Source organism: Octopus sinensis, linkage group LG9 (assembly GCF_006345805.1).
Source record: "Octopus sinensis linkage group LG9, ASM634580v1, whole genome shotgun sequence".
In the NCBI taxonomy this organism is placed as follows: Eukaryota; Metazoa; Mollusca; class Cephalopoda; order Octopoda; family Octopodidae; genus Octopus; species Octopus sinensis.
In genome coordinates this window covers 88,205,805-88,221,069 of record NC_043005.1, presented here as the reverse complement: position 1 = coordinate 88,221,069, position 15,265 = coordinate 88,205,805, and the positions used below count along the sequence as shown (strand labels likewise).

General features: G+C 34.6%; 1 protein-coding gene across 2 annotated transcripts in view; it reads right to left on the bottom strand.

The window, feature by feature from the left end:
* The window catches only part of LOC115215458 (organic cation transporter protein-like), a 68,115-nt gene that overhangs the window by 38,616 nt on the left and 14,234 nt on the right, over positions 1–15,265 (bottom strand). For both annotated transcript variants that reach the window (XM_036506072.1, XM_036506071.1), the window contains one exon: positions 5,284–5,387. In XM_036506072.1, the coding sequence (XP_036361965.1) occupies positions 5,284–5,387 (104 nt within the window). The remainder of the gene's footprint in view (positions 1–5,283; positions 5,388–15,265) is intronic.

Here is a 15,265-nt window from a genome sequence, read left to right as displayed (position 1 = left end):
CCCTCCCTCCCTCCCCCTCCCCCTCCCCCTCTCTCTATACATATGTATATGCATATAAATATATATATATAGACTTGGAAATATATGCGTCGCATTCAATAAAAATAAAAATAAATAATATATATGTACAGGACGTCACCGGTGCAAGTAACATGAAATACGTAAACAACTGGAAAAATGAAAAACAGGACAAGTAAACACAGAGAAAGGGCCCTTCATCAGTTGTTGGCTGTCTATCTACTTCTTATTTCGAGAATTCAACGACAATATGAGTCTTCAAAGACAGTTGCTCCCATAAATTCTAAAATAAAATTTAGGATTTACGGAGTGTAAAAGTTGGGAACAAAAACATGACAGTGGAGGCATACAACGAAAACAAACATGGAGGGTCGTTAGACCAGAACGAGAGGAATATATATATATATATATATATATATATATATATATATATATATAAATATATACACTTTTACTCTTTTACTTTTTCAGTCATTTGACTGCCGCCATGCTGGAGCACCGCCTTTAGTCGAGCAAATCGACCCCGGGACTTTATTCTTTTGTAAGCCCAGTACTTATTCTATCGGTCTCTTTTGCCGAACCGCTAAGTGACGGGGACGTAAACACACCAGCATCGGTTGTCAAGCAATGCTAGGGGGACAAACACAGACACACAAACACACACACATACATATATACATATATATACATATATACGACAGTCTTCTTTCAGTTTCCGTCTACCAAATCCACTCACAAGGCATTGGTCGGCCCGGGGCTATAGCAGAAGATACTTGCCCAAGATGCCACGCAGTGGGACTGAACCCGGAACCATGTGGTTGGTTAATTAATATATATATATATATGTATATTTAATTAAATAGCCTCATTAAGGGGGAAATATCCAATGAATTACTGGTTCATTGCCTAGTTTTTTTTTGTGAATAGTGATATTCTTAAAATAATAAGTCTAAATATAAATCTTGGTTTATAAATATTCAAAAGAAAACTCAGAAAATGGAAATGTAACATTAATATAATTCATTAACTGCAAAAGTCCAATATATTCTCTTACAGCTGTTTCAATTTTGCCTAAAAATTAAATTACAATAATTAAATCATTTTACTAGGCAAAGTCTCATCAGAGGGGTAGAAAAGATGCATCGTTAGGTTATTTTCAAATCGTCTCTTTAGGCAAAAGCGAAACAGGTGTAAGAGAATATGTTGGATTTTTGGAGTTAAGGAATTATATTAATGCTACATTTCCATTTCTGAATTTCTCTCACACACACACACACACATATATATATGTATATATATATATATATATATATATATATATATATATATATGTATATATATATATATATATATATATATATATATATATATATATATATATATATATATATATATATATATATATATATATATATATATATGCTGGGTCATTGTGCTCGTAATATTTAATTTTATTTGTATACATCTTTCGTTTTTCATTCGTTTTATGATTTTGTCCCCACTGTGGTGTTCTGTTTGTCCGTGTGCTGCCCCCTCTGTGTTATTGCCGTAGTGCCAAATAAAGAAATTCAGTGTGCAGGCGCTTTGTGAAGACAGTCGTTGAAAAGTAATGTCAACACAAATGCAAAGCGAGGCTCAAAAAGAAAATCTGTCTCTATAAAAATCGATAATGTGAATACGAGACTACACTTGGGCACAGGTAGTGACATCACAATAAGTAACGAGGATAATGGGGAGAAATAGAAAGGCCTACATGGAAAAAAAAAACAGGAAAACAATTACGATTTTTAGCCGAAATGATTAGTGAGGTAACATTTCGTGGAGAAACTTTGAAGGCTAAAGTTTTTGTATCAATAAATACGACGGACCTTTTTGGCACAGACTGGATAAAATTGTTTTATTTATGGAACCTCTCCATAAATATTATTTGCAATAATCTAAGCGGTTATAATACCAGTTCAAATAAGGCGTCGGAAGATTTAAAAAAGAAATTGACAAAGATTTTTCCTGATGTTTCTTCGGAAGAATTAGGTAGATGCACCAAGACAAAAGTAAAATTTGAACTAAAAGAAAATACCGTACCAGTGTTTAAACCGAAGCGAGCTGTGCCTTTTACTGCATTGAATCAAGTTATCGAGGAATTAGATAGGCGAGAAAAGCTGGGAGTTATAGGAAAAGTTTACAGAATGGGCAGCACCAACTGCAGATACGGATTACGCTATAGCATATTTGGATGACATACTCTTGAAAAGTGAATCTAGAGGCCAGCATGAGGAACATGTTAAAAGGGTTTTTGAGAAGATAAAGGAGTATGGATGCAAACTTAACGAGTAAAAATGCGAATCTTTCATGCCAGGAATAAAGTATGTTGGGCAAGTTATTGATAAAAATGGTCGCAGGCCAGATCTTTCAAGATCGACGGCAATAAAAAATATGCCTAACCCGAAAAATATTACATTACAAGTGTTCTTAGGTCTCTCGAACTATTGCCAAACATACATACCAAATATGTATGAGCTAAGAGCACCGTCAAACAACCTATTGATAAAAAGGCATACAATGATATTGGTCAGACTGGTATCAAAAAGCGTTCGAAGAAATCAAATTAAAAAACGTTTTAACATTAACGCACTTTGATCCAAATTTAAAAATAATAGTAGCATCAGATGCTTGCGAAAGTGGTATAGGAGCTGTAGTTTTACACCAATATGGAAATGGTAGCCTAAAACCCATCGCTTATGCTCCCCGTTCATTGTTGGCGACTGAAAAAAACTACAACGAAATTGAGAAGGAGGCACTAGCCATTATTTTTGCGGTGAAAAAAGTTCACAAATTCCTACATGGAAGGAAATTCAGTCTGCAAACAGATCACCGCCCATTGTTATAAATTTACACACATAGAGCCAACCGATTTCAGCGCTGGGGGACGATTTTAAGATGGAATTTCTATCATCGAAAAAATTTGGACACGCGGATGGGCTGTCAAGATTGATTCCTAAATACTATGAACCGTGAAGCCTGAAACAAATACAAAAAATACATGCACCACCTGTAAAAATTCAACTTTGGCCCAACACTGATGTACCTTGGTTAAGATTACACACAAACGTCGCTGGACTGTGAAATGGAGGGTATTATCTAAGAGTCGTGGATAATTAGACGGAATGGCCGGAAATATGTAAATGTAGGAAGCCAGCCTCCAAAGTAACGAAGAAATTTATGGACCAACTTTTTGCGCGATATGGCGTCCCAGATATTGTAGCGTAGAATAACGGAAGACAGTTCACGTCGAAGGAGATTAAAAACTTTTGCAAAATGCATGCAATGGAGTATATTACTACTCCACCACACGATCCGTGATCGAATGGACTAGCAAAACGTTTCGTAGACACGTTTAAGAGGATGCTGAAAAAAATTCAGAAATGAACTCCTAACTCATTCTGCATTGACGCAATTCTTAAGTGTCTAGCAAATAATACCTAATCCCAATCCCACATCAGGTATGTCGCCAGCTGAACTAATGTTCATCAGGTTAGTCAGGTCAGTGTTTGACAAATTACCACCGGGAAGAAAAGAAAATAATGGAGAGAAACACCGAAAATAAGATGAAATACTTCAAAATCGGTGACAGGATTTTAAAAAATATACAGAAACGGAAAGGAAAGTTGGCAAGAAGGCATAATAAGTAAACGTTTAGCAAAAATAACGTACATGGTAAAATGTCATACGTGGGAACACAAAAGACACCTAAATCAACGATAAAAAGTTTTACGGAAGAAAGAATAAGACATGACGAGCCAATGGAATTTCTTTATGACACTTTTGACGTTCCGATGCTACAAGAAATAATCGAACCAACAATATAATGATTAGAAAAAGAAAGCAAACAGAACTTTTGAAAGTAGACCCAAAGCGAAAAAAACATTCCAATTTCTTCCCGGGGATATGGAAAAAAATGGGAGGTGGTATTAACGATAATAAATAAAAAGAAAAATATTGCCTTTCAACGAAAGCGAAACTCAAAAAGAGATGTTGTAGTGAAACCCTGACACCCCTGTGAGATACGAAGCCAACTGTCCGAAACCATATAAGGGCGCATGCGCAGTGTCAGTGAAGGACTTTGTGGTGTGTGCAAGCGTTTTGTGAAGACAGTCGTTGAAGTCGTTGAGAAGAGATATTGTTTGTCATGTGTTGTTACTGATTTATATTTTTTGTTGTTATAATCTTGTTATAAATCCACGTTATAATGTGGAATATAGAGTGAGTTCAAAGAAGGACATAACAGTGTCGACGAGGCACAACAAATCAATAAAGCACTCATCTTTAACCGGCAATCAGACACCAGTCAATGCAAGTAGAATACACATCTAAAGGAATTCCCCATGGATGACGAATAGATCTAAATAGCATTTAAAAGAATTTCAAGAAATTCAGAGTATTAGACCACAAAACTAGGGATAGAGAAAATCACATCTTTAATTGTTGAATTCACCAAAGAAAGCCGTCGACCGTTCCTGTTGTATCGACAAATATAGATATAGAAAATATCATTGAAATCAATATTACCGAAAATACATGTTAACACAACATTTTTAAGGAGATCCAAAGTTACTTAAATTCATAGTATATATATATATATATATATATATATATATATATATATATATATATATATATATACACATACATGCACACAGACACACACAGACACACACACACACACACACACACACACACACACACACACATATATATATATATATACATATATATTGTGTGTTTGTGAGTAAGCATGTACATACATATTTATGTATGTATTTAAAGTATTATTCCCAGACCTGTAATAGAAGCACCTGTTAGGGTCCCAGGTATGATTTAATTTGCATGTAAATCACTGGGAATGAAGGACCCATATTTCTTGTCGGAACTTCCTCTTAGGCAAAGGTAAACATGTATAAAAAAGCATTGAAGTGCAGTTGGCTTCTGGTCATCTCAGCTTCTGTTGTGCCTCTGGTTTTATGGCAGTTTGCTAAGAAAAATGTTTTTTCACAAACCAAATCCATGCACAGAAACTTCTTGGACTCCCAGAATGTTTGCAAGGACCTTTTGAATTTGTGAAGTGGTCATGCTCGGTCATGAGTTAACATCCACAACCATATATACAGATTCATGCACTACACACATATTTATGAAATAGGCGAAAAATTTATAATATAATACAAACACTAAACACACCAGCATGCAGATATGATACACAAAATTTACCTGTCTGATGAAACCCCACAGACGATCATGGCGAAAAGGTAGCCCATGAAGAAAATGGTAATGGTGTGCCTTGCCAGAATCGCATCATCGCAAACGAGATTCAGCTGCAATGAGAAATATGAAAATTATTTAATGTATACATTTTATAATTTTGATAAAAATAATTTTATGTTTTGGAAATGTAGAAACAGTGTATCTTGGAGACCCCTTCCATAGTCAGTGTGTATTCTAGGAACAACGGTCATGTGACACTCTCAGAATCGATTGTATAATAGGGAATGGTCCAATGTCAAAGGGGCCACTGTTCATGGCTCGGGAACAGTGCGAGTACACCCAGTAAAATTTGGTGGTGCAGGGGCAATGAAAACGCTTTAAACGATCTCCTAAAAAGCTTCATCACCAAAACGAATGAGCATAAAATCATTTTTGGGTTAATTTGAAAAATTATCTTTCATGATTGAATGTATCCGAATTGACTGATGTACAAATATAATAATGATAATAATAATAATAATAATAATATGATAATAATAATAATAATAATAATAATAATGATATATAATAATAATATAATAATAATAATAATGATAATAATAATAATAATAATAATAATAATAATAATAATAATGATAATAATAATAATAATAATAATAATAATAATAATAATAATAATAATAATAATAATAATAATAATAATAATAATAAAATGTAAGAACACCGGGGACGTTTAAGATGTAAGAGACACCGGGGGACGTTAAGATGTAAGAAGGAAAATACAGAGCTCCGAAATCTATCCACAAACATCGAAAACAAGGACATTCTATGGAGCCAAAGATTTACTAACAAAGAATGGACTGTATCCGAGAAAGTAATACTAATTGAAATTTATTACTATTTTCGAAACGAAATGATGTATTTTGACTCGATATCATCTCCACCTCTAACACAACACATGTAAACATGCGTGGAACATCACGATCATCCCTGACCCCAAACACCATGTACAAAGGGAACTACGAAGAAATTAAATGCCACCGATCTATTCAACCCAAGAATAACAATCGAGCGGTACGTACATTAAACTTACAACAAAAAATGTACGAAAAACTACACGTGCGAAATAATGTGACAATAGAAATAAACGGACCGGTACCCTACGAAAATGACGACCGTCAAAATAATCGGCCGGACGTTGTACCTCATGTCCCGCAAATAAAACCCAAAAGACGTAAATGGACACGTGAGGAATACATTTCTATCTTACACGCATACTTCACAGCAGTGCTCTACCCAAGAAATGAAAATACAACAACACATACATATAAAATATGGAAGGAAAATAATAGAGATATAGACTTGGATACAGCAATGAATCCTAATAAATTAGCTAACGTACGAAGATACATTCTCAACACAAAAAAAATATCAGAAATAGAAATAGAACATCTAAAAGAAAAAATACACCAGGAAAATGTAGATAGAAGCCACACAACAATGCCCAATAATATAAACACTGAAACTGTAAAACACGAAGACAAACGCAACATTCCCAACAAACACGATGTAAACAACGAAGGGGAGCCTACTGATTATTATAATATAAAAAAATAAAATAATCAAAGAACTGAAAACCACAGAGCTCAAAATGGACCACCGACCATACCTCCCAACTAATAGCCACTGAAACAAAAAAAAAAGTGATATCACTGAGCTAAATGACTTACGCAGCAGCCACTGCAGCCACAAAAGAAGCTGGATACTCACCCTAAACAGGAGTACCACCACCCAAACAAACCCTGTGGATAAATAACATCCAAAACAAAATTTAAAAAAATTAGAAAAGACCTGTCGATTCTTAATGAAATCAGCAAACAATCAACGCTACTGAGCAACAAAAAGAAAACAAAAATACAAAAATACTCACAGAGAAAGATTTGCCTGAGATAACAGAAAAGCTGAAGCAAGATATCCTTGCCAAAGCACAAAGGATCCGCCGGTACGAGAAACGCCAACGCTTCTTTGAACAGAACAAAAAGTTCAACTCCAACCCCAAAAAGTTCTACCAAGAACTGGGCAAAAATAAAATAGAAGTCACTGCAGCACCAACGGTAGAAGAATTGGAAGAATTCTGGAGAGAAATGTGGTCGGCGAACGAACAACCAAAAAAAAAGGAGTATCAAAATAACAAACTCGGCATCTGAACAACTTTGGACCCCCATAACAACTGAAAAGGTCACCCAGGCACTGCAAAGGCTAAGCAACTGGAAGGCACCTGGGCATGACAAGATCCCCAACTTCTGGTTGAAATATCTAACAGGAATGCACAAAATGCTGGCTGAAAACTTTAACAACATACTAGCAGAGCCAGAGACAATGCCTGAATGGCTCACGAAGGGGAAAACCATCTTAATTCCCAAATCAAATGAAACAGCAAAACCAGAAAACTACAGACCAATAACCTGCCTCCCTATGTTCAAGGCATTTACTGCAGTGATATCGCAAAGGCTGAACAAGCACCTGGACGAAAACAACCTGTTCCCAGAAGAGCAGAAAGGATTCCGCAAAGGCTCATATGGCTGTAAAGATCAACTAATGATTAATAAAGCCATAACTGAAGACAGCCACAGAAAGAAGAAAGGCCTCATTATGGCCTGGATTGACTACAAAAAGGCGTTTGATAGCATCCCCCACACATGGATCCTCGAAACACTAGCCATTAACAAAGTAGCACCAACAATCATAAAATTCATAGAGCACTCTATGAATAAATGGCAAACAGTCCTACACCTCCAAACAAAAGAGGGACTCATGAAAACCAAAGACATCCCCATTAGAAGAGGAATATTCCAGGGAGACACGCTCTCTCCACTCCTTTTCTGCTTGGCACTGTCACCTCTATCTGATATACTAAATAGAACTGGATGTGGATATAAATGTTACGGCAAAACGATCAGCCACCTTTTATATATGGATGACCTAAAACTATACGCTGCAAATAACAAACAGCTGGAAACACTATTAAAGACAGTTCATGGATTTACCAAAGAAATAGATATTAAATTTGAATTAGAAAAATGTGCCAAAGTAACCATGAAAAGAGGAAAACTAGTTAAGAGTAACAACATCACACTAGATAAAACCAATGAAATAAAAGAATTAGACCAAAGCCAAACTTACAAATACTTAGGAATCCATGAACTAGATAAGACACAACACACACAAATGAAGGAGAAAATAAAAAAAAGAATATTATAGACGAGTTAGATCAATACTAAAAACAGAGCTCAATGCTAAAAACAAGATAATAGGTATCAACACTTTAGCTGTCCCAGTTATAAGTTACAGCTACAATATCCTTAACTGGACACGAAATGAAACTGACCAAAATAGATAGGAAAACAAGAAAATAATGACAGGATCTAGGATGCATCACCCAAAATCTGACATAGAAAGACTATATATACAACGTATAGAAGGTGGTAGAGGCCTTATACAGCTGGAAAACTACTATAAAATAACCACCATAGGACTGCAAAAATATCTACTTCAGAAGGAAGGAAAACTGATCCAGATAGCGGCAAAACAAGAGCAAAACAAAAAACTGTACTCAGTATTTAAGGAAGCTGACAAATACAAACAAGAAAGCATACCACCTAATAAACATGAAGAAGAAGAAGAAGAAGAAGATGAAGAAACAACAAAAGCTATAAAACAAATGAAATCCAAACTAAAAATAGAACAGCAACGAACCATGATAACACGATGGCAAGAAAAGCCCCTTCATGGTAAATACTGGACTAAACTAAACGCAAAAGAAATAGACAAAGAAAAATCCCAGCAATGTTTGAGAAGCTCAGGACTTAAAGCAGAAACAGAGGGATTTTTAATTGCAGCACAAGACCAAAGCCTCCCCACCAGAAATTACCAAAAACATGTAATGAAAAGAAATATTACAAGTAACTGCAGAATATGTGGAGATGGACAAGAAACAATAAATCATATTATCTCTAGCTGCCCAGTCCTGGCTAAGAAGGAATATATTCACAGACATGACAGAGTTGGAACCTACATACATTGGAAGCTATGCCAACATTATGGAATAACAACAGAAAAAAGATGGTATAGGCACACACCAGAAAAGGTCACAGAAAACGAGAAAGCAACCATACTCTGGGATATGCCGATACACACAGATAGAGAAATTAAGACCAACAGACCAGATATAGTTGTCAGAGATCATGAAGAAAAAAAATGCTTTCTAATTGATGTATCAATACGGCAGATGACAACGTGTCTCTAAAAGAAATGGAGAAACTCTCAAAATACAAAGACCTGGAAATAGAGGTAACTAGAATGTGGAATCTGAAAACAGAAACAATTCCTATCATAGTAGGTGCATTAGGCATGATAAAATAAATATTCAGACAAATACATAACAAAAACACCAGGACTTACAAACACATATAACATACAGAAAATTGCACTACTAGGCACTGCACACATCCTACGCAGAACACTTTCCATACAATAACCATCAGAGCATCACAACAAACCACAGCACATACCCAAGGCACACAGAGCTGCGCTCGGTAGTGAAGTGAAAGCACGCTATAAAAATAAAACTACTGAATAAATAATAATAATAATAATAATAATAATAATAATAATAATGATAATGATAATAATAATAATAATAATAATAATAATAATAATAATAATAATAATGATTACAATAACAATAACAATAACAACAACAACAACAACAACCATAATAATAATAATAATTAATCTTCTTCTTCTTCTTCTTCTTTCTTCTTATTATATTATTATTATTATTATTATTATTATTACAACTGTATCTGTTTCGATATTAAGATTGAAAAAAAAAATTGACGTTTTTTGTAAAAAAATTTCCACCTGGATTTGCACCCCCGAAACAAATTTTATTCTCGTATTTATGCCACTGTTGAGGGTTAACCCAGAATATTTTGTGTAGAGGGACTTTATTGTAAAGATTGTTTTCCAAGATTGTTTTAGTCTCGGAATCTATTCTGACCCAGGAGTTATATTGGAAAGATTATTAAATACCATTTCCAGAACACTTCACGCTATGGCGACAATGTCTTGGAACCACAATCAATATCCAGTCCTAACATACATTGCATCATAGAGATGTACTTTTGTAGAAAACTCTATCAATAAAACCCCAGAACATATTCCATTTTCTTCACTCCCCGATATCTCCCTGGATAAAATTGTGTCTATCTTTGCTCTGGACCTTGTCAATCTGGGTCTTGTAGGAATTATCCTAAACCCATTCTGCCAGTTGCCATGTTGCACATGAACTCCTTTGGTATTAGGCATAACCTTGAAACCTTCCATTTCCACTTTGATGCCAATTGATGACACCTTCAGGTCCCAACTGTCCCTTATTCTATGATTTCTCTGCTTGGTAATTGAGGGGATTTGAAGGATGGCAGAGATTTCAGAGCTGTGTAAAAGAGTTCTCCTGATTGTTAATTAGTAATAAAGTGACTGCTGGTTATAGACAGTAAGAAATGGAATTTTTCAACCATCTTCCCTTTCTCTGGCATCATGGAACTTGATTTGATGGGTTGTAAGTCTTTCTTGGTAAAGTATGTCTTGCAAAATTCACCAACTGTTTGGGACTAATGTCACCAATGTCAGCTATAAATACTCTTACTGGGGGCTGTCCAACCCCTGACTTAGATGAGGATCTTCCTTATTTCGCCGCAGTCCACTTGGTCCCCATATTTATGGCAATGGCCAACAGGAGAAGAAGCTGATGCTTGTCTTGTGTTTTTGATTCTGAAGTGACCGGCAGATTGAAATTTCTGAATAAATCAAAGATCGGGTGGTGCAAACATGACTGTGTGGTAAGAAGTTTTCTTCCCAAGCACACAATTCTGGGTACAATCCCACTGCATGGCACCTTGGGTGTGTGTATATATATATATATATATATATATATATATATATATATATATATATATATATATATATACACACATACATATATATAAATTTGAATTTAAAATGAGGGTGAGAAATTAGATATTTATTTAATCAACATCGATTTCACACTAGTGGTCGAGCATATAAAAAAACTGAAGGTTCAGAAAAATTGTATTATATACATGTTAGAGGGAAACCACTATGTGGACACCCTTGAGCTAGAAATAGATCCGCTATGGTCTTACCACTACGAAATGTTCTCAAGAAACATTTAACAAAACAACCAAAACGTAATCGAGCAAGACAAAAGAAAAAGCAATAAAAATATGGATTATTCGCATACATGTTCACTATTAACATAGTGTTAATAGTAAAACATGTATGCGAATAATCCATACATAAATTTTTCTTGAGAACATTTCTTAGTGGTAAGACCATAGCGGATCTATTTCTAGCATAAGGGTGCCCACATAGTGGTTTCCCTCTAATATGTATTTTATACATATATATATATATATATATATATATATATATATATATATATATATATATATATATATATATATATATATATATATATATGTATATATGATAGATCGTCAGCCACTACACACATTTTTCTCTCCTTGTTTCTCGCCTTGTTTTCTGTGTCCCTTTCTGTAGAAGAGCGTAGGCTCGAAACGTAAAAGACTTTTTCTATTCCTGAGCGTTATACTAATACATCTGTTTGTTTTGTATACCACCTGTCTTCGTCTTTTTTTTGTGAACACTCCCTATATATATATATATATATATATATGTATAAGGGTGAAAAGGAACACACGAGTTGATATATATGAAAAAACAAGTAAAAAATAGAAAATGCTAAAATTATTTTATAGTGAACATTTCAGTACCGGTTTCGGTCATTTTGAGACCTTTTCAACTGTAACGATTAAATAATTAAATTTAGAAAAATTAGAAGAAAAGTTTTCTTAAAAGAATATTTCTATAGTAGTGTTCAGATTTAAGTGGCATTCTGCCTTTCTCTGACTCCCTTGTTTGCACTTGTGTGTTCGAGGTAGTTGTGAGTTCTTGGTAGGGTAGTAGAGGGAAGGCTGGTGAGGAAAGGGGGGTGGGAGAATCTGGGAGTGCCCTGATGGTCGTATTTTGAATGGTCAGTGGCGGCTGGCAGTCTCAGTTCAATTCAGGAGAATATTTATATTCACAGGCTTGTTTATAGAATTAGCGTAGGTGTTATACTAAAAAACATTAGTGACAAACTTAAGGGGTAGGGGGTGGAGAAGAAGAAGAAGAAGAAAGAAGAAGAAGAAGAAGGAGAAGGAGAAGGAGAAGATGACGATGATGGTGATGGTGGTGATGATTATGACGACGATGATGATGATAACGATGATGATGAAGAAGAAGAAGAAGAAGAAAGAAGAGAAGAAGAGAAGATGGTGGTGATGATGGTGGCGATGATGATGATGCCGATGATGATGATAACGATGATGATGAAGAAGAAGAGGAAGAAGAAGAAGAAGAAGAAAAAAACAGAGAAGGGAGAATATGAATGGGTTGTAAATATAGCTATGAAGGGGCTGATTAGTAATGGATTCTATGGAGTGTAGTATTTGTGTGTGTATATATTTTTTTCTTTTATTCTAAAGTTGAGGTATATTAATTGTTTGTCGTAGACCCGTTAAGAAGTGGCTTGTATTTTGTAATAAAGAGATTTTCTTACTTATTCGTTGTCTCGAGGTTGTATCGTCCCTAAATTGGTAGAGGGGGAAATTCTGAAGTTGGTGTTTTTTTGTTGGCGCAAGTATCTATGTGTTGGCTAAAAGCTATTTTCTGTTTTGGGGAATTTTTATCTGGGATCTGTGCAGGGCCATTCGTTTACGCAAACCATTTTTTGTTTGGCCTTTCCTCACCAGCCTTCCCTCTACTACCCTACCAAGAACTCACAACTACCTCGAACACACAAGTGCAAACAAGGGAGTCAGAGAAAGGCAGAATGCCACTTAAATCTGAACACTACTATAGAAATATTCTTTTAAGAAAACTCTTCTTCTAATTTTTCTAAATTTAATTATTTAATCGTTACAGTTGAAAAGGTCTCAAAATGACCGAAACCGGTACTGAAATGTTCACTATAAAATTATTTTAGCATTTTCTATTTTTTACTTGTTTTTTTCATATATATATATATATATATATATATATATATATATATATATATATATATATATATATATATATATGTATGTATTCATTAACTCATTTACTTGTTTCAGTCATTTGACTATGGCCATGCTGGAGCACCGCCTTTAGTCGAGGAAATCGACCCCAGGACTTATTCTTTGTAAGCCTAGTACTTATTCTATCGGTCTCTTTTGGCGAATCGCTAAGTTACGGGGAGGTAAACACACCAGCATCGGTTGTCAAGCGATTTTGGGGGTCAAACGCAACACACAAACATACACCACATATATATATACATATATACGACGGGCTTCTTTCAGTTTCCGTCTAACAAATCCACTCACAAGGCTTTGGTCGGCCCGAGGCTATAGTAGAAGACACTTGCCCAAGGTGCCACGCAGTGGAACTGAACCCAGAACCATGTGGTTCGTAAGCAAGCTACTTACCACACAGCCACTCCTACGCCTATATATATATATATATAATATTAATATATATATATATATATATATATATATATATATATATATAATTAATAAGGGTGAGAGAATTAGATACTAATTTAATAGTATATCTATTCAACACCAAGTGGCCTAGTGCTCCGAGAAACCTGGATTATTATAATATTTTATAATATATTATAATATTTTTACAAAATAAATATAAGAGAGTGGTCACTATATGGCTCACTCTAGCACTAGTTAATCCAAAAGGTTTCGACCACAAAAATACATGTTTCCCATGAAAGTCAGTACGATTGTTAGCTCACACGGACAGGGCAAATAAAAAATAACAAAAATACAGATTATTTGGGGACAATTGTTTCGCTATTAATGAATTAAATGTAAAATTACATGTATTTTACATTTTTCATTAATAATTAGCGAAACAATTTACATAATCTGTATTTTGTTATTTTTTATTTGCCCTGTCCGTGTGAGCTAACAATCGTACTGACTTTCATGGGAAACATGTACTTTGTGGTCGAAACCTTTTGGATTAACTAGTGCTAGAGTGAGCCATATAGTGACCACTCTCTTATATTTATTTTATATATATATATATATATATATATATATATATATATATATATATATATATATATATATAGATAGATAGATAGATAGATAGATAGATGAATACAAAAATGGGACAACAACGCGAAACATCCAGACAGACGATACAAGGGTCATTCAGAGTTTTCTTTCCTCAATCGAGTTCCAGATTATCTTTGCAATTTCGGCTGGCTATACTCGAAGTTGCTCCAATCTGGCCAGCCCCATATATATCTCTATATTATAAATCTGAAATGCGAAAAGTTTGTTCGTTTGTTTGTCTGGTTTTGGCATTGAGAACGGGTTAAAGACCACTAGATCCCGTCGGATTGACTCCAAAATTTACAGGGAGATGTAAAATGAGGTGAGGATGTTAGTGGGATACGTTAAAAGGTGTCAATTTTATATTTTATATATTTTGTATATTATATTTTTATTTTTATGTTTTGCTTTATGTTTTTCACTGTTTGATTTGCCTATTAGTGGTTTTATCTCTAACTTAATTTATACATATATATATATATATATAATTTGTATATATTTGTATATATAATGCGTGCACACACACACACACACACACACACACACACCACACACACACACGCACACACACACACACATATATATATATATAATGTGTGCATTATGTGGTCGGTTGAGCTGAAAATATGCAGACCTATGTTAAAAGTGCTGGCAAGTTTACATGACAACTATTTTTTTCCTCAAATGAAAGGCGTGACCTCTAGGACAAAATTCCTCATCTTATA